The sequence below is a fragment of the Falco cherrug genome, chromosome 1, assembly GCF_023634085.1.
Source record: "Falco cherrug isolate bFalChe1 chromosome 1, bFalChe1.pri, whole genome shotgun sequence".
Lineage (NCBI taxonomy): Eukaryota > Metazoa > Chordata > Aves > Falconiformes > Falconidae > Falco > Falco cherrug.
In genome coordinates this window covers 81,894,627-81,917,694 of record NC_073697.1, presented here as the reverse complement: position 1 = coordinate 81,917,694, position 23,068 = coordinate 81,894,627, and the positions used below count along the sequence as shown (strand labels likewise).

At 38.7% G+C, this 23,068-nt stretch overlaps 1 protein-coding gene across 2 annotated transcripts; it reads left to right on the top strand.

Annotated features, from left to right (window-relative positions):
* Positions 1-737: 737 nt before the first annotated feature.
* Positions 738-22,129, top strand: NAF1 (nuclear assembly factor 1 ribonucleoprotein). Of its 2 annotated transcripts, none has more exons than XM_055715836.1 (8): positions 738-1,131; positions 3,492-3,630; positions 6,733-6,826; positions 10,404-10,486; positions 11,504-11,582; positions 15,417-15,468; positions 18,789-18,894; positions 21,445-21,583. In XM_055715836.1, exons 1-7 carry the CDS (start codon positions 767-769, stop codon positions 18,871-18,873), a joined length of 897 nt encoding a protein of 298 aa, XP_055571811.1. In that variant the 5' UTR covers positions 738-766; the 3' UTR covers positions 18,874-18,894; positions 21,445-21,583. The 2 variants fall into 2 exon arrangements, with proteins under 2 accessions (XP_055571811.1, XP_055571802.1); XM_055715827.1 differs by having other exon boundaries at positions 748-1,131; positions 11,504-11,664; positions 21,445-22,129.
* Positions 22,130-23,068: the final 939 nt, after the last annotated feature.

Sequence of the window (23,068 nt, the reverse complement as noted above, 5' to 3'; positions counted from 1 at the left end):
GCCGGATCCCTGGATGCCAAGAGAGAAGACTGAGACACCAACAGGCCCCATACAAAGTTGTGTGAGAACTGGACAGACACCCAAACCCTTCCAGTTCCCAACCAGCACGTAGTTATGGTGATCATGGAACATACAAGGATGTTACGTTGTGGTGAGTTTTGTTGATTGGAAGGACGTGGTTAAGATTGGCAGAGGTAGGTATTATTATCGGGTGACTGCAGTAGGGCTAGGTGTTACTCTAGTAATTTAGTATTACACAGCCTTTTTTAACTGGGCATTTTTTAGGTTTTTTTAGTTTTAATTACAGGAATCTTTTTCGTTTTGTCAGCGTATTTATAAAATACCAAAACTAATTTATCCCAATAGGTCCTCAGTCAGTGTAGCAATGACCTCTAGCTTTGGCTTTAAGGCAAGCCTCGTAACAGGAAAACTTTGGCACACAATTTAAATTAACCATAAAATCTACTCAGCATTAAGACTTAAGTGAACAAATAATGGGAACACCAATTTCTATTACTTCCCATCAGTTCTTAAGAGAATAGCTTATCTTAAGAAAGGCCCCAGACTAACCAAACGTAAAACACGTACTCAGGCCCCCACCGCCCCGCCAAAATCCGGCGCGTCACAGGAGGCCCCGCCCCTGCCGTGGCCCGCGCATGCGCCCTGACCTCACCGCGCCCAGACAAACCCGTCCGCCGGCGCGCGGGGCAGCCGGAAATAGCGTGCGGCTGGGGGAGGGGTCAGCCCTCGTGCCGCTTGCGCTGGGATGGAGGTGGTGGCGCAGATGGGGAGGCTGGCGTTCGAGCCCGCAGCCGCGCCGCCGCCGGGCGAGGACGGGGCGCCGGGCGAGGACGGGGCGCCGGGCGAGGACGGGGCGCCGGGCGAGGACGGGGCGCCGGGCGAGGACGGGGCGCCGGGCGAGGACGGGGCGCCGGGCGAGGACGGGGCGCCGGGCGAGGACGGGGCGCCGGGCGAGGACGGGGCGCCGGGCGAGGACGGGGCGCCGGGCGAGGACGGGGCGCCGGGCGAGGACGGGGCGCCGGGCGAGGAGCGGCCGGCGAGCATGGAGACCGAGTCGGCGGCGGGTCCCAGCGGGCCTCGTGCCGGCGACCCCTCGTCGGACTCGGACAGGTGGGTGCCGCCGGGCCGGGCCGCGCTCCGCGGGCCGCTCGTTCCCTCTGAGGCGGCGGCGCGCGCGGCCGGCGGGGCGGGTCACGCGGCTGGGCGCCATGCGAGCGGCCCGTGCCCGCCCTGTACCCCGCCTCCCCTCGCCCTCTGACCTTCCCCCCGCGGGCCCCCTCCCCCTGTCCCGCTTCGGTAGCTTTCCCTTGGCCATTGAAGGTGACACTCGCAGCTGAGGTTTGGTGCTGAATGAGTGAACTTCCAAAGCCATGGCAGTGAGGCGTAGTGTTAGTAAAAGCACGCGTTTGGTGGCCTGTAGAGCGTCACTGTTGGGCCACCGTGACCGTTTGAATGTTTTGTTTGACATGGTCCTCACAGAGTGTGCGTGCATTACTTGTCACAAGACACCTGCGGTATTACTGCTGAAAAAAAAGTGACTACAGGATTCAAGGTATAGAGTTTGCAGATCTTAACTCATGCTCTATTGTTGGCATCTCGGTGGAAAAGCTCGTTCTGGAGCTGTATGGTTTTTATAAAAGGTTCCATCTTCTGCTTGAACCTGCGCTTTGGTGCTCAGTATACTCGGTGCAAGGTAACTAACCGGTCAGATGTGGGCTCTGGCTCACCCTTGGAATCCTGTGCGTGTTGGCAGTTTCAGTGAGTTTGGTGTTTTCTCTGGGGCTATTGCAGCAAGATGGGTGTGTGCTCCTGCTAATTAGTGGAGGCTGAAATGAAGTCTAAGGATTTCTTAAAAAAGAAAATCCTGAGCTTCAATAACAGTTAATGAGTTAAAGTTTGTCACTGGAAATACTCGTTTGCTTCCTTCAGAGTTTTCCTAGAACATTATGTAGTGAATGGAGAGTCAGATTCCTGACCTATGGCAGGGTTTTCACCTGTAGTCGTCTTTTGCTTTCAAAATCTGTTGTGTTGATGTTCAGATGAATATTTAAGATAAAATTCTGATAGCTTTAACTTACTAGCTGTCTACAAATATCTCAAAGTTTTGTGGTCTCCCGCCGTGCCCCACCTCGAGGTATGTCTCTGGTAGTCTGATTTTTGTTTTTCTGCTGTGTTGATTTTATTGCAAGAAGTCCATATTTGGCTTTTTTCAAAAGGTTTATTTGGAGTTGTGCTTTTATTTGTTGTCTTTCCCATCACTTTTGTTGGGGAAAAAAATAATTCAGCAACAGTTAATTGAAAGCCATTCATTTGCTTGTGAAGGAGAAATAAAGCAGCTTTTGTGGGAGGGAGAGTTTTTTTGTATTTTATTTATCACTTAGAACCGAAGTGCTGCTTTATTAATAGCCAGATCAGATAAGAAAGGATAGATGCAATTTTACAAAAGTTTGGTTGTCTTTGTATTTTTGTGTAAGACTTGTAATGTGGGTTTTTTTCAGTCACCAGGATCAGTTACTCCATGTGTTTGTTTCTTCCACCAACTCCTGAAGAACATAGACTTTTGCTAGAATGAGCATGTTGACATGAATAAGAATTGGTTTCTTACTGTGCTTTTTATTTGAAATACTAAGAGTCTAAGACAATAAACATCTACTGTGCATGCGCCAATGAGAAATACGAAATTACTAATCTGTGTGAATATGTATTGGGGGAATTCAGGCACGCCATGAATTATGAAACTAACCCCTTTTATTTGCAAACATTAGAATTATTTTGTTTTAAACCTTCATAGTGCCAGATGCATTGCTTGGACTGAGTATTTTCTTGACTTTCACTTAGCTTTATGCTAATGTTGGGATTGTACAAGGGGAGTGACTGTGAGCTGTAGAAGGTACTTTAACATATTATCTTTGAAAATTTTTTGTGCTCAGTTACAGCAAGTGTGTTGCTGGATACTAGGAGTTTAAGTGGTGCATAAAATGGAAGTATGCTGGTAGTGCGCAGACATGGTTCTGACTTTGCAGTATTTTTCTAGGTATTGTACTGAAGTGGTCATCCTGTGACTAATGTTGCATTTCACTTGCAGACCAATGAAATGTAGGTCCTAAACTGTGACTATCATGTACATCTGACAGGGAGTTACGCTGATGTTGGACTCCTGCTTGGGCTTGAAGGTTGTTGTTGTCATGCCACATGCACTACTCAACAGTGAAACAGTGGGAACCCAAATGAGCCATTGTAGTTAGCATTTGCTCTGAAGTGCTAAAGCTGCTACTCTGCTGAGACTTTTTTATGATCTTGTCCAGTGGCTTGTAGGTTCAGGAAAGATTGCTGCTCTTCTGTATACAAAGGTATACATTTAAGAAGCATATCTGGTAACCAAAGGTATTTGAGTACTCTATAATCTAGCTATTCTTTTTTATCTGTGATGTAGAAGTCTATATTCTAACTCCCGTGTTTGTTTTATTCAGTGATACGGATTCAGATAGTTCATCAGATACATCAACCTCTTCATCTTCTCCTTCAACAGTATCTGATGAAGATGATCATCCACATGGGAAGGGTAACAGGTCTTACTATGTTAAAACAAAAGATGAGTTGCCTATTGATGTAAGTACAATGTGGTATTTTTAAAATATTAAATATATTTTTAATATTTTTCTATTAAATATTTTTAAATATTATATATATTAAGGTATATATTAAACCTTTTACTAGTAACTTCAACTTAAAATACTGAACTCTAAGCAGTACCTAGTGATTGAACATAAGTTTTTACATTAGTTCAGGTATAGCACGGTTAATAACTTAAAATGTCTTCAGTATATTAAAACCACTCTGAAGTGAGATTGACAGCTCATTTTAGGTTCATATTTTTATAAAAATCACAGTTGTAATCAATGAAAACAAATTTATGGATAAAATGGATATTTTAGTATATTTTTGTTGTTTGTACATTAGAGGCTTTCATCAGTCTTTCTCTATGTGAGACACTTGAAGGTTTGATGTTTTACAGACATATTTCAAATATGTTTACCCTTGAGGGAGAAATTTTGAATATTTTATTAAGCCTCCCAGAGATTCAGATTGCATTGCTTCTACTCACAAAAGCAAAATTGAGTGTGGTTTGCATTTGTTTGATTCTGCAATTTTTTGTTATAGCACTGTTTTATGTATTGAAATTTGGAACCATAATTTGCATCAAGATACTCTTCTCGTTTTGGTTCTTATAAATAATACACTCATTAAGTATTGCTTCCGCCATTCCTCATTATCTCAAAATTAAGAGGTTTAAAGGAATGAGTTTTAGTAATAATCTGCTAACAAATGATTAGCTATGCATCATTTGTAATGGATTGAAAACAAAAGGATAATATAGCACTGTAATGTCAATTTATATTAATGGTATAGGGCTATCTGCTATTCTGTTAGATCTCTCCCCTTCATAGAAAAGGCTTTCTGCAATAAGAAACAAGTCTAGTGAGGGTTACAAGAAATTTTTAGAAAGGTAGAGTAAAAAAACCAAAGAGCAGATACATTTGGACAGATTTACCTTTGCTTCCGTTCTGTAAGTTTGCAGTCAAGTGCTAGATGACTTGGCTGGAAAGGCTGAGGCTTTGATATGCATTAGTAGTAGCAACAACAGGAGGTAAAAGTATGTTGCTAGTTCTTAAACTGTTGTTCTAGAGACGCTTGGAGTAAAGCAAAGCTCTTTGAATGTTCTTTTATTCCTGAAATTAATGAAAGACTGGGACACACGCATAACATTGTGTTCTGAAGGAGTAAAACATCAGAGCAAGTACTGATTCCATGCACTTAGTTTTGAAGTGTGATTAATAGTAGAGCTATTATAAGTGCTTCTATGACAGCATTTTTTTTTTTAAGAGCACTGGACTCTAAATAAAAATCAAATACACGTACCTGTCAGGTTTTAGTTACCTTTATCTCAGTTATTTATTAAAATTCATGGTAGTCTGAAAATGCTTGGTTGATACGCTCTTTTGTCTCATTAGCTTACTACTTCAAGTACAAATCTTTATGAAATATCTTCTTTTTAAGTACTGGCCTGACTAATTTCATTGGTTCAGCAAACCTGTAGCTTTTTGCCAGTGATAGTTAATCAGAACCAAAGTTCTAGCAACTACATTATTTGCTAAGCCATTCTACAGTAATAGAGTTCATGTAAAAATGTTGATTGTAAAAATTGATTGTAAAAATTTGAGGGAATACAATTTGAAAGTTAAAATGTATTTGTTAAAAATGAACTATGATTTGTCTTTTACCCAAAAGTCCCCAATAATAGCTAACTTGCTAAAGCATGGGTCGAAGATGAAATAAAAGATTAAAGGAAGTATCTTGATTGGAATATGTGCTTAGGATAAAAAACCTGCACATATTAAGGAGCGTCAGCGCAACTATTTGAGAAACCTGCTTTGAAGTGTAGGATTGGCAGATATCGTATATAGTATGACAGATGGTACAGTTTACCAATTTGAGGTTGATGTTCAGAATTTTAGCATTCTTCCTTCTGGTCTGTGGCCTTTGAATTGCTCTGGCATCCATGACTACTGAGTCTTAGCAGTGAAGTTGGTTTAACATTGGGAAAATTCACTGTTTGTAGAAGGGTGTTTCTCTCTGAATTTGCATCTTGACTTTAATGCTGTATTATATGATCTGAGGAAGTCTTGGCCTCAAAGTCTTTTGAGTTGCTCTAGAAGCCTTTGCCAAGCACTTATGTTAAGAATGAAGATTACCAGGTGAAGTTTTGATAAGACAGGGTAAGATTCTTCTATTGTAGAAGTAGAAGGATTTTATTTCTGGTGATAGCGTTTAAAAGTGCAGTTCAGTGATAAGATTTGGATTCTAACTCCAAATTCAGAAGATGTTGAATTTGAAGATAATTCTTACTCCAGTTGCTCTTGCCTTGTGTGCCATATAGTCCATGTTGAATTTGCAGCATTATAGTATATACGTAGAAATCTTAGTGCATGAGTAAATTGGAGGTAGATGATGAGTTCAGTGTTAAATCAGCCTTTGCTAGTAGATCTTGGCGCTTACATTTGCAGAAATAGTTTTAATTTGGATATTGTTCATGCAGTATTCATTTGTGTATCTGCAGTTTGGTGTTTTTTTGAAAGCGTTCTCTATGATTATCCTCTTGTACCAAAAAATAATTTTCTTTGTATAGGTTGTTGTGATCTTTAGATCTTCTGTAACGATCTGAGTTACGGCATAAATGGACAGACATAATTTTGTCAAATAAGTTCATACATACCTGGAATATTTCATACTGTTTTACCTCTTGCTGTGTACATTTTTCTTCTGTCAGGCATTGAATGTGTTTACAAGTTTTCTGATTCTTGATTTCTGTTTATCTAATTATTGTGGTTTACATTAAACTTATCTAACTTGAAAGTTCAAGAGAAAGAACAAAACATCTGTTGTTGGTCTTCTCCAGTTGAAAATTGTCTTGTGCTTTAGTTGCAATAGAAATATGTAGTATCTCGATAGAAAAGGTGTCTTCAAAAGTGACATTCCCCCAAGATGTGTTCATTTAGAATTATACTGGAAGAGACAAGTGAAGCTAGACTTCTTTATTAAATCTTCAAAATGCTAGGAGGTTTTTCTGATTGTCAAATTTATGCAGCAACCAAGTGATGAATGTCTTGGTGTGACAAGATTATATTCTGAGCATTGACTTGATATTTTCAGGAACTGCCTCCTGTTGAAGAATTATCAATAATTCTGCCTGATGATGTTGAACTGGAGCTCTTTGGGACAGTCTCCAGCATCATTGAGCAGCTAGGTAGGCAAGATATGTTTGCTTTGTTTTTAATTCAAATAATCTCTGTATATCTCTGCATTAATTGTGTGCTTAGCTGTTCTTTCAAAGTGTCAGTACTGCAGCATTCTATTTCAGGGGATAGTGGGTTGCTGAATGAGAACTTGGACTAGCAAATAACATTTGTGTTGAATTCCTTTTTTAGCTGGCTTACATCTTCTAAAGATTAAGATACTATGACTATTATACATGTGTTTCTTTAGCTTTCATATTCTAATTTTTTCATTTAAAAGCCTTTTTTCACTGTGTATTATGGTCCTTATATTAATTCTGGTGACAATGAGATGAAACTTGCAGTATTTTAAGAAAATTGTGGGGTTGTGCATGCTGTATTTGAATTATTTCTGAAGATACAGCAAGTGTGTAACTGAAGGCACAGATGCAGTACAATGCATTCTCAAGTGCTTGCTTGTTAATATATGAGGACAGGAAAAAGACTTGTTTCTTTAACAGTACAAATCTTTTTATGGTGGTTTTCTTTTTAATCCCACTTCTGGCACCTTGACCAAATGCAAGCTGCCAGTGTCAGCAGTCACAGGACAGCATGACTAACATGATTTGTAGGTGCTGGAGGGTAAGCTTAATGGAATTGAGACATACAGTGAATGTAAGCTTAACTGCAGGTGATGCTAGGGATCTTTTTGGATCTACCTGGGACCTCAGGTTTTGATATATGAAATCAAAGTTTTGCTGAAGCTGATAAAACATCACTGGTGTATTTCTATTTAAACGTATTTCAAGTGTTTCATTCTGCTTGAACTGCTATCAAAGCAATTTGCTTATGAAGATTAGAAATTAACTTAAATTTTGAAGTGGAAATATTTATGTTGAGTGGGGTATGAAAGAATTCAAGCAAATAGCTTTTGCTATTGAATTTTATTTTATTGTAAAAGACTCCTGGTAATATAGGCAATTCCTTTGCAGTGTTTTTGTTGTTGGTGTAGGTTTAGAGTTAGATTTAATTTCACTCATGTGCAGGAAGCTGGGTTGAGAGTGTAGATGGTAGTAAACTGGTCATTGTCCTTTTGTTCTACTTTGCTCTTGTTTATTGATAATAATGGGGACTTGAAGGTAGTTTTCAGCAAAAATAATGGTTTGAAAATAAGTTAAAAGAGAAGCTGCTGAATCATAGTTGCTATTAGACTTTAGTTTTGAGAACTGGCCTTAGCTTCTAATTCTCCTTAGTGAGTATAACCCTTTCAAATCCTGTCAATTTACTGATAGGTGAATTCTTCAGTCTTCATCTTCCTTTTATGCAACTGGAAAATGTGAAGGGTTGAATTTAGATTAGTTGGTGAAAGTTAGACTAATAATCATATATGAAATAAAGCCATAAAAATGGAATAAACCCCAAGATAGCTGTTATTTTTCTGCTTTTACTACCTTGCTTTATGACTTTGTCTTTGTACATATTTTCCTTTTTTTCCCATTCTTCTGGAAATGTGTCTGAGCGGCCTCAGTTTGAATTGATTTGTAGCCATATTAGGGACTCTGCCAGGTAATTATGGGTTGGTTTTTGATTTTTGAACTAACTTGATAACTGTATACCAGGTTTGTATCTAGTATGAGGGGAGCTGAGGTCTCTTTTGGAAACCACAAATACTATTTTGGTCCAACAGTCGGTATTCTGAACACTTTCTGTCCCTTTTGCTGTGTCAGAAATCTCTGCTGTTCTTTGTAGCAAGGTTCCAAGTTCCTTCCTCAGTCTGCAGTGTGTAATACCTGTAAGTTGGCTATTTCATACTACAGAGTGAATTGAAGGCTAGAACAATATAGGTTCCTGCTTGCTTCACACTAGCTAGAAGCAAGATGACAGTACTTTCTGTGAACATCCGGTCAGCCTAGGAGAATTTTTGCTGTGTTTAGTTTCCAAGGTACTTGGAGAAGAGAAAAATTCAGTGTGGGTCGTAGCCTGGAAAGTAGACAGCTTTGGTGTAGATGAGAAACCTGCCCTGGGACTGCATTTTGGGCCCTGGAACAGTAGAAGCTGAGGATGTTGGGTGGGTTGGGGCAGGGGAAGCTGTAAGTCAAATAGACTGTAGGTCATAGTGTTTCACCTGACTTTCATGGGACTGGCATGACTTAGGTTTCCAGAATATTTTCCTTAGCCTGCTGGAAGACTGGGGGCTATGTGTGATGAATCATTTTCTGAAGAGTTTCTGGTGTGGATTTTTTGTGTGTGTTGTTTTGGGTTTTTGTTGGCAGTTTTTGGTTGGTTGTTTGGCTAAGGTGTATTTCTCATGAGAGTGAAGTCACACGCTGGGTTCTATCACTGTATATCTTATAGGTAGGCACAAATTAAACTGATATCCCCAATTCTCTTGAAATTTGGAGAACTATTAAGCCTGTAGCATTGTCACAGGCATGCTTAGTAAGGTGTTTGCAGATTGAAATAGTAGCAAAGCTTGAGTTAGCTTGATGAGATGTTTATTGCTTTGTCCTGTTAGGTAAGTTTACTGGGGATAATCTTGTTTTTGTTAGAGCCTGAGTGACAATAAGTGCTTGAGTGACTTTATTTGATGATGGAGGGGCACTGAGGATGCTTAATTGAGTGTTCTATTGTTTTAGAGGTACAAAATACTACCTTCAGAATGGGAATTTTTGTGTTTAATGCTGCTAGGCAGCTGTATTGACAGCTTTAAGCATAATTCCTGCTGAATGTAAAGGAAGACCCACTATTTCTGTAGACTAAAGGAGCAGATGTGAAGGAACTACTGCCAAAGAAGAGTTAAGTACTCTAAAAATTACAGCAAAGGATAATCTCTTTTATCTCCGAATATGGAAGACCTAAAAATGAAGTAGACTGTATATCAAATGTATTTAACATAACAGGAAGACCGTGCTTCTGTGTCCATTTTTAAGTGTTCAGATTTCATATTTTTAGCTGCTAGAATGACTTGCTGACTTTGATCACTCATACAATCACTAATCACAGATCAAGGCCTAAATGTAGTATGAAACTTACATATCTGCAATTTAACATCATATAATTCAAATTGTGTGTCTGCATACATAAATGACACCACCAGTTGCTTGTGTGCCTGGACTGCCAGACATCTTTTGTGTTCTGGTCCTATTCTTATGACTTACTAGTGGAAGCTATGTTGAATAGCCATCTCCATTCTTTTTTCCAAGGATAATTTAATTTGGAATATTAAGACGACAATGTATATGTGCATCTGCACTCAAAGAAATAGATTATTTCTACTATGCACTTGATTAAGAAACATCCTGAGTAAATAGAGCTATATATACACATTCATATCTGAGACTTCTCTGTTGTATCTATAATCCGGTCTCCTTTCTTCGTTTACCCCAGAGAACAACAATTCTTTAAACAAATGTAAATTTTACCACTTGTATATAACTGGTGAATGGGTGTATGACTGTAAGTAGTTTTGTGTGTGCACAAGAATTTTCAGATGAAGCTCTATGAGCTTTAGTAGACAAATAATGGTGTGGCTTGATAAGGTTCTTTGCAATTAACTACAGGCTGCTGTTGATACATAAAGTTCTAATTGATTTTTTTTTTCCATTTTAGTAATAATTGAATCACTGAGGGGCCTACCTGCAGTAAATGAGGAAAGCATAATTTTTAAAGAAGATCGGCAAGCAGCAGGAAAGGTGTGTGTAAAGCATAAAACCCTGCTATTGTAACATAAAATTCAAAGTATTCTTTTATGTTCCAGCAAGTAGTGTTGAAGTCAACTAAATGAAAAATGTTTCCTTGATGAGTAGTTTGTGGTTGTTTGTTTTTGACTCTTGCTATAATCAGCTATTTTTTTAATCTCAAGAGTTTTTAACTTGGAATCCTTACAGAATTACAATGTGTGGTGAGTTTTTGCTATTTTATGAGTGTGCTTGTGGAGAGGGAGACCTTGCTTTCAGGTGTATGAAGGCTTGAATAGCAGGCTGTGCTCTTATTACCAGGAGTTGGGGGCAAAGATTGATAAGTTAGAGTCAAGTTTCAGGAAAAATGGGGAATGTTTACATATGTAAGCTCTGCTGTTGCAGTTTAAGGTCAATGTGTGCTTTGTGCAGTATAATGAAGAATGTTTGCTAAGAAGAGTGTTGCAGTGAATTTTTTATGTTTTCTGGGGAAGGAAAGCCATCATCTAGAATGGCTACTACTGCGATATCTTTGAATGCTAGATGTGAGTGAAGTAAAAAAACCCTCAGCCTGAAATTGCAGATGTTCTGTACAACACCTCAGAATTCTCTTGCTCTTAGTGGAACTGGGTAACAGGCAGGGACAGTGACGTAAAGGTGTCTTGAAAAGGTGAACTTTGAGGAATAAATGATTAGGACAATGGGCAGAGAATAGAGATTCGACAAAAAGGAAGATGGCTGAAGGGGAGGAAGCAAGCAGTGAAAGCAGTGTAGTTGGGTGGGCAAAGGCAATGTCGACCTATGAGAACTTACTTTTCCATACTACATACTATACTGGAGAAATACACTGTCAGACAAAATTTGGTAATAAAACTAAAGCATTTAAGTAACTTTATTTGATGCTACATTTTTTCCAAGTGTGTCAAACTTCTTAAATACAAAACATCTTAAAGCTTTATGGTTGTCTACAATGAAACGAGCTGTCTACTTTTGGTGGTTTATTTAAACATTTTCATTTTGTTTGTGTTTCAGATATTTGAGATATTTGGTCCTGTGTTACATCCCTTTTATGTGTTAAGATTTAACAGCTCTGAACATATCAAAGAAAAAGGTATTAATGTGCATGATAGTATGTATTTTGTTCCATCAGTGGAGGACTTCACACAGTATATATTTGCAGAGAAACTAAAACAGTGAGTCCAATTTCTTTTCTAATTTGGTTATAATGTATTTTTTAATAGAGCTAGAAATGCTGGATTAAGGCTCAACCTTGAGTGAGAAACTGTAGGACTAAGCTTGACACTACAACTTTTTTTTAGGTATTCTCAACTGTGTTTTAATAACAAGGTGCCTTTCAGAACAGTACAGAGTAGCTTTAAACAACAAGCTTCTGAAGTGTTATAATCACTGAAGTTTAGTAGTTTCTTACTCAATATATTAAGTTTGCTTTCTTTTCACTAAAATACCATAATGAGAAAAAATTATTTGATAATTCCCTCCCCCACACCTTCTTGCACACATACACATGCGCTGGTTTTACAAGCTGAACTTCCCAGATGTTGTTGTTCCTCAGATTCTTTTTAGTTTCATAATTTATAATAAACTCGGTTGAATTCTGAACAAGTTTGTATTTATTATTTTTATTTCGTGTTACAACCCCAGAACTGAAATTTAGTCTATTGCACAGTTGGAAAACAATTCTTTATGAAAATTACTGGTTGTAAATTTAGGAGAGGGGAGGGATTTGAGTAACAATGTAGTATAATATTCAGAAACTTCTGAAAAGTGTTAGTGTATCCCAGTCTGTCTGAGGAAAGCAGCATGTATGAATAGGACTTGTTGCCATTTAAAATGAAGTGCACTTAAAAGATACAGAATAATAAAGTACAGTAAATGACTGCTAGACATTAGTGTTCTAATTATTGATGACTAATTGTCTGAAATAACTGTAGGTTAAAAAAAATCCTTTGTCATACAAGTGCCTTAGTCTCTGTTTAGTAGGATTAGATCTCATCTGACATGCAAATTTTTTGTGACTATAGCAAATAATATTGGTGTCTGCATTAATTGCACCTCTGCCAGTATTCATACTGAGTAATTGTTTTCTTTAGTTATGCATGTGTGGCCAGCCCTGCAGGAGTCTTTTGGTTTTTTTTGGTGTTTTTTTTTTTTTGTTTTAGTTTATCTCATGTCTGTGGAAGCAACAAGCATCTCCCCCCCCCCCCCCCCCCCCCCTTCAGTGAAGACCAAAATAGATCACTTTCTTACTCTGCTGCTTGTTTTGGTGCAGCTGGTCTTTGATTTGTGCCATTAAACTTTGCTGTTTAGCACAGTAACTGCACAGACTCTGATAATCTGCTTGCTACATCAGTAACTGTGCCCTACTCAGCATCTGAGATGAGGCTCATGTTTTCATTTGTTACGTGCTTTGCAAGTAGTTTCAGGAACTGTTTGTCTTTGTAGTACTCCACTATCGTATGTGGCCCAAAATTGAACACTAGGTAAGATGTTTCACACTTTCATGACTTAGAAGCGCAGCTGAACAGTGCATCAGACATTATTCCTTGCCCTGCATTAAAATGAGCAGGGTGAACACCTGTTACTCTGACATAAAATGTAATTTCTGAATAATGTGATTTAAGTAAATTTCACTGAAAAATTTTATTCTTGAGTATTGTAGTAAAGTTTTTAAGCTTTGGTGAGGCAATTGGTACTATTTGTTGAAGTTGCCTTTTCACAAAGTAGGTGTCACTGAAAAAGGATAAAGAATTGTGATTTCTGACCTGTGCTGTTTTGTCTGTATAAAGAAACCAAGATGGCATGCCGTGCTTCACAAGAAGGCTTTGAGACTGTAGCAGATTGCAAACTTGGTGACCAATGATTTTTATTTTCTGCTTTTTGTTAGTTTGTGTGCAGACTACCTTGTAGGGTATTACAGACTTGAAGTCTTAGAGCTGCTACTCAAAACTAATGATACTTTGAAGAGGAAAGGAATCAGGATTGAGATCTGAAAGAAACCTTAAGTTTGAAGCTTTCACTGAAATCTGGAATGCGATCTGCTTGCATTGTGTGAAGTTGCAGTGCTATGAATAAGCATTAGACTTTATAGCGAAGTAAATACAAGTGTAGTGTAAAACTTCATGAATGCAAAATAATTTGTTACTAAAAAGAGATTTGTGTTGTATTTCCTGAAACACAAAGTAATTCTAAAGAAGCCCATGTATTTTCATGATTCCTGAGTCACCTTTTGTTAGACTTCGAGCTCTTACAGTATCTGAGTTCAGAAATCAAAGAATTACAATCTTAATCTTCTGCAAAGAACATTAAGTTATCTCAGAGCATGAAAAGTGTTTTGTTGAAAAGGGGAAGGCTGCCTTGGGAGAGTGAGAGAAGCTTCCTGAAGAACCTACAAGGTTTAAATTTTGCAGTCAGTGGTACTACATACTGCCTAATGACCACAGGTCTTGTAGTTTGTGAGCTCTGGTGTTTCTGGCAGGCGTGTATTGCTCCAAAATAGCAAGATGAGAGGGAAAAACAAAGAATTTGGTTCACAATTTAAAGTCACTTTTCATCTCTGAGTAGGTAGTTTTCTGCAGCTGAGAAATTACTCATATAGAGTCCTTACCGTCCTTTCCTCCCTGTAACATTTTCTTCTAATTGAATTTTAAAATGGCTTGCTAATACAATTTGCTCCTAATCAGAAAGTGGTGTGTCTTTATGTTTTTCTAGTGATATGTAGAGCCTGAGCTTCAGTTTGATGGTTAGGGATTAAGGCACAAAGTACCTCCAGATGAATTGCCAGCCTTCTCATGGGCAGCCTTTGACTAAGGGCCTCTTAAGTCCAGGCTCCCTAGAGCCGATGGTTATGTACTTTGATGTAACTATTGTTGCTTGATTTTGCTGACTTGAATATGTAAAGAAGCCCTTGGTTATTAGAGCACTGATTGAAGACATTTCACACTGAACACATTGATCACTGATGTTTTTAACTGTATGGTTCCATTTTGCAAATAACAATTTTTGGTATTGCATTATTTCATGTAGTTTGTCTATGTAGATAAGGATTGTGCTTTGATGTTCCAGACCAAAACATATTAAATTTGCGAGCAGTGTGGAAAAACCTTCCACAGACTTTTAACAGCATGATTAAAATTTGTTCCACAAAATTGTTGTTAATCAAAGAAATGACTTGATTTTTAGTGAAGTTCCTAGTGGTGAGTGAAACACATGATACCACTTAAATAATTTTGGTGCTTGTCAGGCAAGACAATTGAGTTTTTGCTTTAAGTGTCTTTTGCCTTTTTAATTTTATATTTGGAACAAAATAGAAGATGAAACCTAATTATCTAACTAACACTGTCCTAACAGACTTGTAAGCCAGTCTGAGAGTTTTGGGGTTTTTTTGCCAGATTCACTAAATTGTAGTTATACTTAAAGCCTGTGTCCTACTAGTTAGTTCATTGTCCTTTTCAAGTGGAAATATGTATTCTGAAACCAGAAGTATATAAAAGCTTGTGACTGTAGTGAGAAGTTAGCATATGAAAGTTGTAGTGAGCTACCTCAATTCAGGTTCAAAAGGATGTTTTGAGAGAATATTGCTCAAAGCTTAATATTAGCTGTGTGAGATGTTCAGTCTTCACTCAAAATAGGAGGATTTTTCAAGGGACATATATAGTGAAGTCCTAAGTTGACACATACATTGCTATTCACTTAAGAACAACATAAAAACATACACCTCGTTTAAAACAGGCAACTTCTGGCATAGGAGATTTGATACCTTGAAGAAAGTGTTACCCTGTTTGCTATAGTACAGTTCCTGCAAATGACTTCTAACCTGGAATATGTTGCTACTATGTGACTCAAAGATGTTTCATATCTCCTTACATCATCGTCTTCCTTCACCTTGATTGTCTAATTTGGTGGTTTGTTTTTTTTTTCCTTTTAGGGAAAAAGGTTCAGATGCATCTTGGAAGAATGACCAAGAGCCACCACCTGAAGTAACTATAGTTTTTTTGGTGTTTTTTATTTAATGTTTTTGATTACACAAGGCATATGTAGAAATCTTTTTTTATGTAGCGTAACTAGTTAGCAAGCTTATTGTTTGACGCCGACCGGAGTTAGATGTACCTCTGTTAGTCATTGGGAAGAAGATCATGCTTTTCTTGAAGAGGTGTCACAGTCAGTGTAGAGAGTGCTGGCTGTTGTCTTCTATTTGCTTTTTGCAGTTGGAAAAACATGTATCCTTTTACCTTCAGTTCTTCTAGTCTTTCGGGAACTTGTTTGGCAACTTTGAGTAGCAGTGCTTTAACTGTGCCTAATAGTGTTGCTTGAGCTAGAGAATTCTTGTCCTTGCTGTGCTTTCACTGCAGCTTTTTCTTTTACCTTACCAGAAGCAATTGTTTGTCTTGAAAGGCCTGCTAATGTGCAAACTGTACTACTTGGGTGTTTAAGCTGACTGCTCTGTTCCATTAATTTAGACACCACCTGTGTTGCGCTTCTTAGTAAGGTTTCCCTAGTGTTTGCTATTACGAAACACTAGTTTAATGACAGGAGATGAGCTTCTTCCATACAAAGGCGGTAGTACGGGATTGTGTAGAAGTGAGAGCTCTTCACTACCATGGACATCATTTAGTGTAGGATCTGTAAAGATTTCTTCAGTGATACCCAGGCTTCCTGTCCAGTTCTCCTTAATTTAACCATACTTCTCATGACTATTCTCTTCTTCAATAAAAATTGCAAGGCTGGTAGTTGTTTTGAGGTGTTTTCATGAGATTTGTTTTCTAGCTCAATGCTTGAGTCACTTTTTTTTCTTGTGATTTCTACTTTAAGTGTATCTTAGACAAAATAGTTGAAATTTGTAGAAGCCTTGTGTCTCCTGGAGTATCCCAAAGACATCTGTCTGTCCGTTTTGAATCTTGCAAAAGCTTGCATGGTTAGCATAGTTCTGTGCTATGTAGTATGTACTTTTCATGATTAAGTAGGAAGTGTGTTTTTTGTGGTGGTTCTTTTTCTAGTTCTACCCAATTTTATAGACTAGAATAGACATATGTCAGTTGGCAGGGAGCTACGGTGATCATCTAGTCCAACTGCCTCACCAATTCAGTGCTAACCGTAAGCCAAAAGTGTGTTAAGGGCATTGCCCAAATGCCTATTAAACACTGACAGGCTTGGGGTATCGACCACCTCTCTAGGAAGCCTGTTCCAGTGTTTGACCACTGTCTTGGTGAAGAAATGCTTCCTGATGTCTGTCCAGTGTAAACCTCTCCTGGAGCAGCTTTGAACAATTGCCATGCATCCCATCCCTGGGTACCAGGGAGAAAAACTCAGCACCTCCCTCTCCCCTTCCTCTCCTCAGGGAGCTGCAGAGAGCAACGAGGTTGCCCCTCAGCTTCCTTTTCTGCAAACCAGACAAACCTATAGTCCTTAGCCGCTCCTCATAAGACATTCTTTCCAGCCCTTTCACCAGCTACTTCACCCTCCTCTGGATCCATTCAAGGATCTTCACTTCCTCCTTAAACTGTGGGGCCCAGAACTGCACTTAGTAATCAAGGGGAGGCCACGTCAACACTGGATGCAGTGGGATGATCACCACATTTGACTGACTGGTTACGCTGTGTTTGATGCACCCCAGGGTGCGGTTTGCCCTCTTGGCTGCCAGGGCACCCTGCTGGCTCGTACTGAGCCTGCTGCTGACCAGCTCCCCCAGCTGCCTTTCTGCAGGGCTGTTCTCCCGATTTATAGTTGTGCCAGGCAATCCTTGGTCCTAAGTGCAGAATCCAGCATTTGGATTTGTTACATTTCATTGCGTTTATCATTGCCCAGTGCTCCAGTCTGTTTAGATCCCTGTGCAAGACTTCTTGTCCCTCAAGACAGTGAACAGCATTCCCATTTTGGTATCATTAATAATGGTGCATTCAACTTGTGCATGCAGATCATTGGTAAATAGATTGAACAGAACTGGCCCTAGAATTGAATCCTGAGGACCACCACTGGTGACCAGTTGCCAGCCAGACGTAGCCTCGTTCACTACAACCTGTTGAGCTCTACCCTTCAGCCAGTTCTTCACCCAGCACACCGTGAACCCGCTGATCCCACAGTTGGACAGCTTGTCCAGTAGGATATGCTGTGAGGGACAGTATCAATTTTTGCGTTCACAGTCCTTATCCCAGGCCAGCTCCTCTGGCTCAAAGGAGAGATGTTGTGACGTGGGCTTTTCTGTGCCTGAAGATAGGTCCTGTAATGATGTGTCCGCCTGTCAGCTGTGAATGTTGCTTTTTCTGCTACAGTAAGGATGATGTGTTTTGAAATACTGTCTTATCTTTTCTTCCCACAAACTGAACTGAGCTGAGCGGTGTTAGCTTCTCTCAACGAACGCTCATCTATCAGTTCAGAGTGTGAATTGCCTTCCTTTCTTGAGGAGACGTCATCACTTAAGAATTAGAATTGTTGTATAGAATTGGACTGTAGGTATGTGATCAATAGAGCTTTGAAAGACTGTATACGTAAAAACTTTTGGCTAGTCTTAGCTTTATTTCATCAAACAATTTTCTAGTGATGATAAAAAATGCTGGCAGATTTCCTTCCTGTTCACTAATAACTTTTCCTCATTCTGAACATAAGCTAGGATTTGAAAGGTAAAAAACCCTCATGTAACAGGAACAAAATGTTGCAGTGACATTGAATCTATTGTAAAAGATAACATTCTCCCAAGCTGAAAATTCCTTTGGACTAACGTTGCTATTGCAAGTTTAATGGGAACAGTGTTATTAAATATAAATAATAAATATAAATACAGAAAATTCCAATTTAGTGACAATTCTAGCTTGGAGATATTTATTTAATGTAGTTTAACGGTGCTGAGTTAAGTATTGGTCACCACATGAATCTTTATGCATTTTAAAAATCCGTATTTTAATTCCCCTAGTCTGCAGTTTGGCTTCAAAAGCTTTTTCTTGGCAATAATTAGCCAGCTCCCTCAGTCCCAGCTTTTCTGTTACGAATGTCTAGGCAATCAAAAATTTGTGTTCAGTGCTTGAATGTTGCTGTTCTTAGGAAAATTAGAAAGAGTAACTGAGTATTGTATAATTATCTTATGAGAAATTTGTGGAATGCTAATTTTTTGGTGTGACAAGCCAGCTGAACACACAACAGCTCTTTGAATGCAAAATAGGCAAGTGCAGCTTTAATATTCTTCTAAGCTGACAGAAGGATGGATTGTTTTCTAAATAATGATTTATTGCTAGAACTGAATTTCTCTGCAGTCTTTATATGGCTTTGTTCTCTCCTTTTTTTTCCTTTTTTTTTTTTTTTAAACCAGGCCTTGGATTTCAGTGATGATGAAAAAGAAAGAGAGGCAAAACAGAAGAAAAAGAAGCCTCAAAGTCAAGGAAGGAAGAAATTAAAATCAGAAACAAATGTGTCAAGTGAGTGAATGCTATGGGAGAGTGCTTTTATCTGTGAAACTGAGTTTGAAATATACAGTGTTGTCTATCTTAATGATTGAGCTTTCATACAGTTAATCAGTACTTCTGTGCTTTTCAAAGTTATTTTAATGAATTTGTGGCTATGTTCCTTTTTTTTTAAAGGAGAAAGAACGTTTTTTCCATTAAATTGTGGTAGTAGTATAGGAGCAGGACAGTTGTCAGAGATTGAAAGGCTCCTTACAACAATGTCAGCTGACACGCCATGAGAATATAGAACAGATGCTGCCTTTTGGAGTTCAGAGCTTGCTTATTGCAGGGGTTGTTGGGGCCCAAATGCAGCTTAAGCCTTTGAGTGCAGGGAGAAGATAGAGGGCCGTGTGCAGTTTTTAGAAACCCTTTTTTTGACAATTGGGGAGAAGACTCAGGCCTTGGGTGGGGAATTTATTCTTCTATCTAAAAAGGAAGTTCTTCTCACTCTGGCATATAAATGCTCCTTTGAAATAACTGTTACTTCTGTAGCCCACTAAGAACTTGTTTACCGAACACAGTGATTAGATAAGCCTACAGTAGTTTAATAAGCTGTGTAGAGTTTTTCATAATATACATAGCTTTCTTCACCTTCTTTTCTCCTGCTGTTGAGACCTGTTCCAGGTATATTTTTGCAGCACTGCTCTGTTTGCAATAACCAGATTTTCCTGTCTGTCTTCTGTCATGCCTTTCTACTGACAAAAATTTTTGCTTTTTTTGTTGCCATTTTGGTTGACTAACTTAAATTGCATCCTTCTTTCTCTGTTCTCACTGGTCTACTTCTGTTGCATGCTTTTTGTACCATTCTTAAATATTACTCCCATCACCTTACCTCTTTTGACCACTTATGTATCGGGTTGCTTCAGCTGTCTGCAGCACAGTGCTTCTTGTCCATGATTTTCTTGGGCTTCCTTCCATGAGTTTGCTGCTCTTTCTCTGTAAAGCTGCTAGACGTTGCACCCCACTGAATACCTTTTCTCTTGATCTGGGAAGTCAGTAACTGTCCTTTTAACCCTTGTACTCCATGTGCAGTACATCTTTCTCTTGTACCCTTTAAATGAAGCTGTGCTCTTTCTTGGACTGGCTTTTGCCCTATGGTTTTGTAGTTTTCCCTTAAGGGAAGGATCTGAATTGTGCCATACTCTTCCCTCATTGCTCATGGTTATTTTCTCTCCTGGTTTCTGCTTACCTAGCATATGGTGTTTTCCGTCATACCCTTATTCTGCCAGCTTATTGCAGACTTGCCTTTGCCTGGGGTTTGCTGAGGCTGTTACTGAACCATGTTCCATAACAGAACACGACAGGAGGAACTGTCACAGTTTGTCAAGGGAGTATGGCTTATGGTTCACTGTGTTTTTCTGTAAATAACATGGTATGAATTGACATTATGTGCAATTTAGTTTGGCTATGGAGTTCAACAACAAGGATATCTGGCAAACTGAGGCACAAACAGTGTCAGCTGGAGCTTTGCCTGGTTGCATCTTCATAAAACTCCTGAGTATATTAAAATTGGCTCATTGTTACAGTCTTTGATAGGAGAACAACAAAAATATTCACTCAAGTACCAAGTACTTTCACTTCACTGCCTTTGAGAGGCCTGCATGCACCAAAGGAGTCTTAAGTCTTAATCCCCCATGAAAATGAGTAGGAATTTTGGTATCCAACTACTGTTCCAGACTTAGCTTTTCAAAGATGAACATGCTTTTACATAGTCTAATGCCAAGGGTTAAGTCCACGTAGGTTCTTTAAATTCAGTGATTTTATGTGGTGTTATGTCCCCAAATACCTTTTTGCTTCTAGCCTTGAAATCCTTTAGAGATCGTGTTTCAGTTTAATTTTATAACCTTTCGGTGCTCTTAATTTTATAGCACTTATCCCCTTAATGCTCTTAGGATATTTATATAAAGTGGCAATACATTGGTTATGAACCTTAAGTATATGCTTACAGTGACCTGTACAGGGAAAAATTCATCTTAGAAAGATGAATGCTGAAAGCTAATTGGCTAAAGGTACAGGCTGCCTTTTTTTCTGATAGAGTAAAATCATTTAAATCATTTGAGTTTGAATAATTTGTGTCCTGTGTTTGTGCTATAATACTAACTCAGGTCTGAAAGGTGTATACCACTTCTGTGTAATGCAATACTGATCTGTTTTCAGTTTTAGAATCTGTTGCTTTTGGAAGCTTTGGCTTAAAATGAGATTTAAAATACATAAGTTTGAGTGTTCTTGTGACTCATTAATGTAAATGAAAATGCCTGGAGGCAAAGTGAAATTTCTTTTTTAATGACTGCATTTCCAACCCTCAGGATCATCCGTTCTATATTACTCTAATAAATCAAGATGCGTTACTAAACAGTAGGCTTGCCAGTATTACTTTGTTGTTTATGTATTATTTGCAAGTGTTATTTGTTGATAAGATTACTTTTCAAATTTCCTTGACTTCACCTTGAAAGATTTGCCAGGACTAACCTTAATCTTTCCAAAATAATATTGTAATTGTTTTTTTTGTTGTTTGTTTTCAAGGTGATAATGAAGGACTTCATCAGTCAATGCAGCAGCCTGCTTCAAGTTATTCAAGGGGATACCGTGGCAGAGGGTTCTCCAGGGGCCCATATCCTCCTCTGTCAGGCCCTCCACGTTTTTTGAGGATGCAAGTAAGACCACCACAGGTATACTCTTCAGACAACAGAATGCATCAGGAATCTGCAGTGTTTCCACAACCTCATAGAAAAGAAAATCCAACGATGCAACAGTATCCCTCGCCTCCTCCAGTTTTTGGTTCTTTTAATGATGTGAATCAATTCCACTTTATGCCTTCAAATCTGAATATGATTTGGACAGGCCCAAACATGTACAACACATCATACCCATTTTTGCCACCTCCACCTCCTCCACCTCCTCCCGATAGCCCTCTTCCTCAGTTTAGGCCTTACTAGGTTTCCACAAATGTACATACAGAACATTGCAATTTAAAAGGAAGAACAGGCTGCCAAGACTGTATTCCCTTATTTCCCTTGTTTTGGAGATGCTTAGTTTTCCTCCAACAGTAGAACACATACAGAGTTTGATGCTTTGTGGGATATACATAGAAAACTTTTTTTCTATATGTGTTTTCTGTATGATAAAAATACCTGAATGTTAAGAAATGTTTTATTTTTATAATATCTACTAGTTTTGGATGATAAATAAAAGTTTTTGGAGACTGGTATGTAGCGGTGGATATCTGTTATGTAATTAAGAATCTAGGTAACTACAATCTATAATAATGATGAGGAAGTGTCATGTAGGTGGTGTTTTAATACTTTTAAAGTGGTCATATACTGCGAATTAAGCTCTGCAGGTGGTCCTTAAGCTTTTACTCTAATGCCAGGTAAGAATGAAGGAAAAATTTAATGCACAGAGGGAGAGACTGAACTAGAATTTAATTTCAGACTCATAAAGTTTTCTGTAATATACCTAAGTAATAATTCTATTCTCTAATACATCTAAAACATTTCATAGGTGTGCAACTGAGAAGCTTATATAGATCTGAAATTTTATGGCAAACAGGTACTGTACAGTGGCAACAAACTGTTTCAGACAATGTTTAACTTGGTTGCAGGTTTTTGTTGCTTTATTTTTTTGTAGTAAAATGTCAAATTCTTGTCTGTTGTACACGTTTACCTTTTTGGAGGAAAGGAGAAGGGGATGATTCCTGGCTATCTAAGCTGTAGCCCGGCTATTACTATTGCTAGTGATAAGTCAAAGGTGTGAGTAAATGCACTGCAGCCTCATGACTGAGGCTTAGCAATTTGCTTTCTGAGTTTTCTTTTTATTTGGTTTAGCTGTAACAGCAACTTGTTAATGACCACTTGGGTCTGATAAATTAGTTTTACATGTACTTTTTTTTTAGTGTGTATACATACAGGTTTTTAGGTAGATGGTGGTGTAAGTAGTTATTCTGTGCAGAATGGGGTACTTCTGGGTTTGATGGTAGTAGTAGACTACTTGTCTACTTGTAGTAGACTACAGTAAGACAGTGTAGAGCAGGGGTCCTCAAACTTTAACCAGGGGGCTGGCATGCGGATGAAGTGGCAGGCAGTCATCTGTGGCTGCTTGGTTTCCCCCCCCCCCAACCCCCAGCGGGGTGGGTGGGTTCTGTAAATAC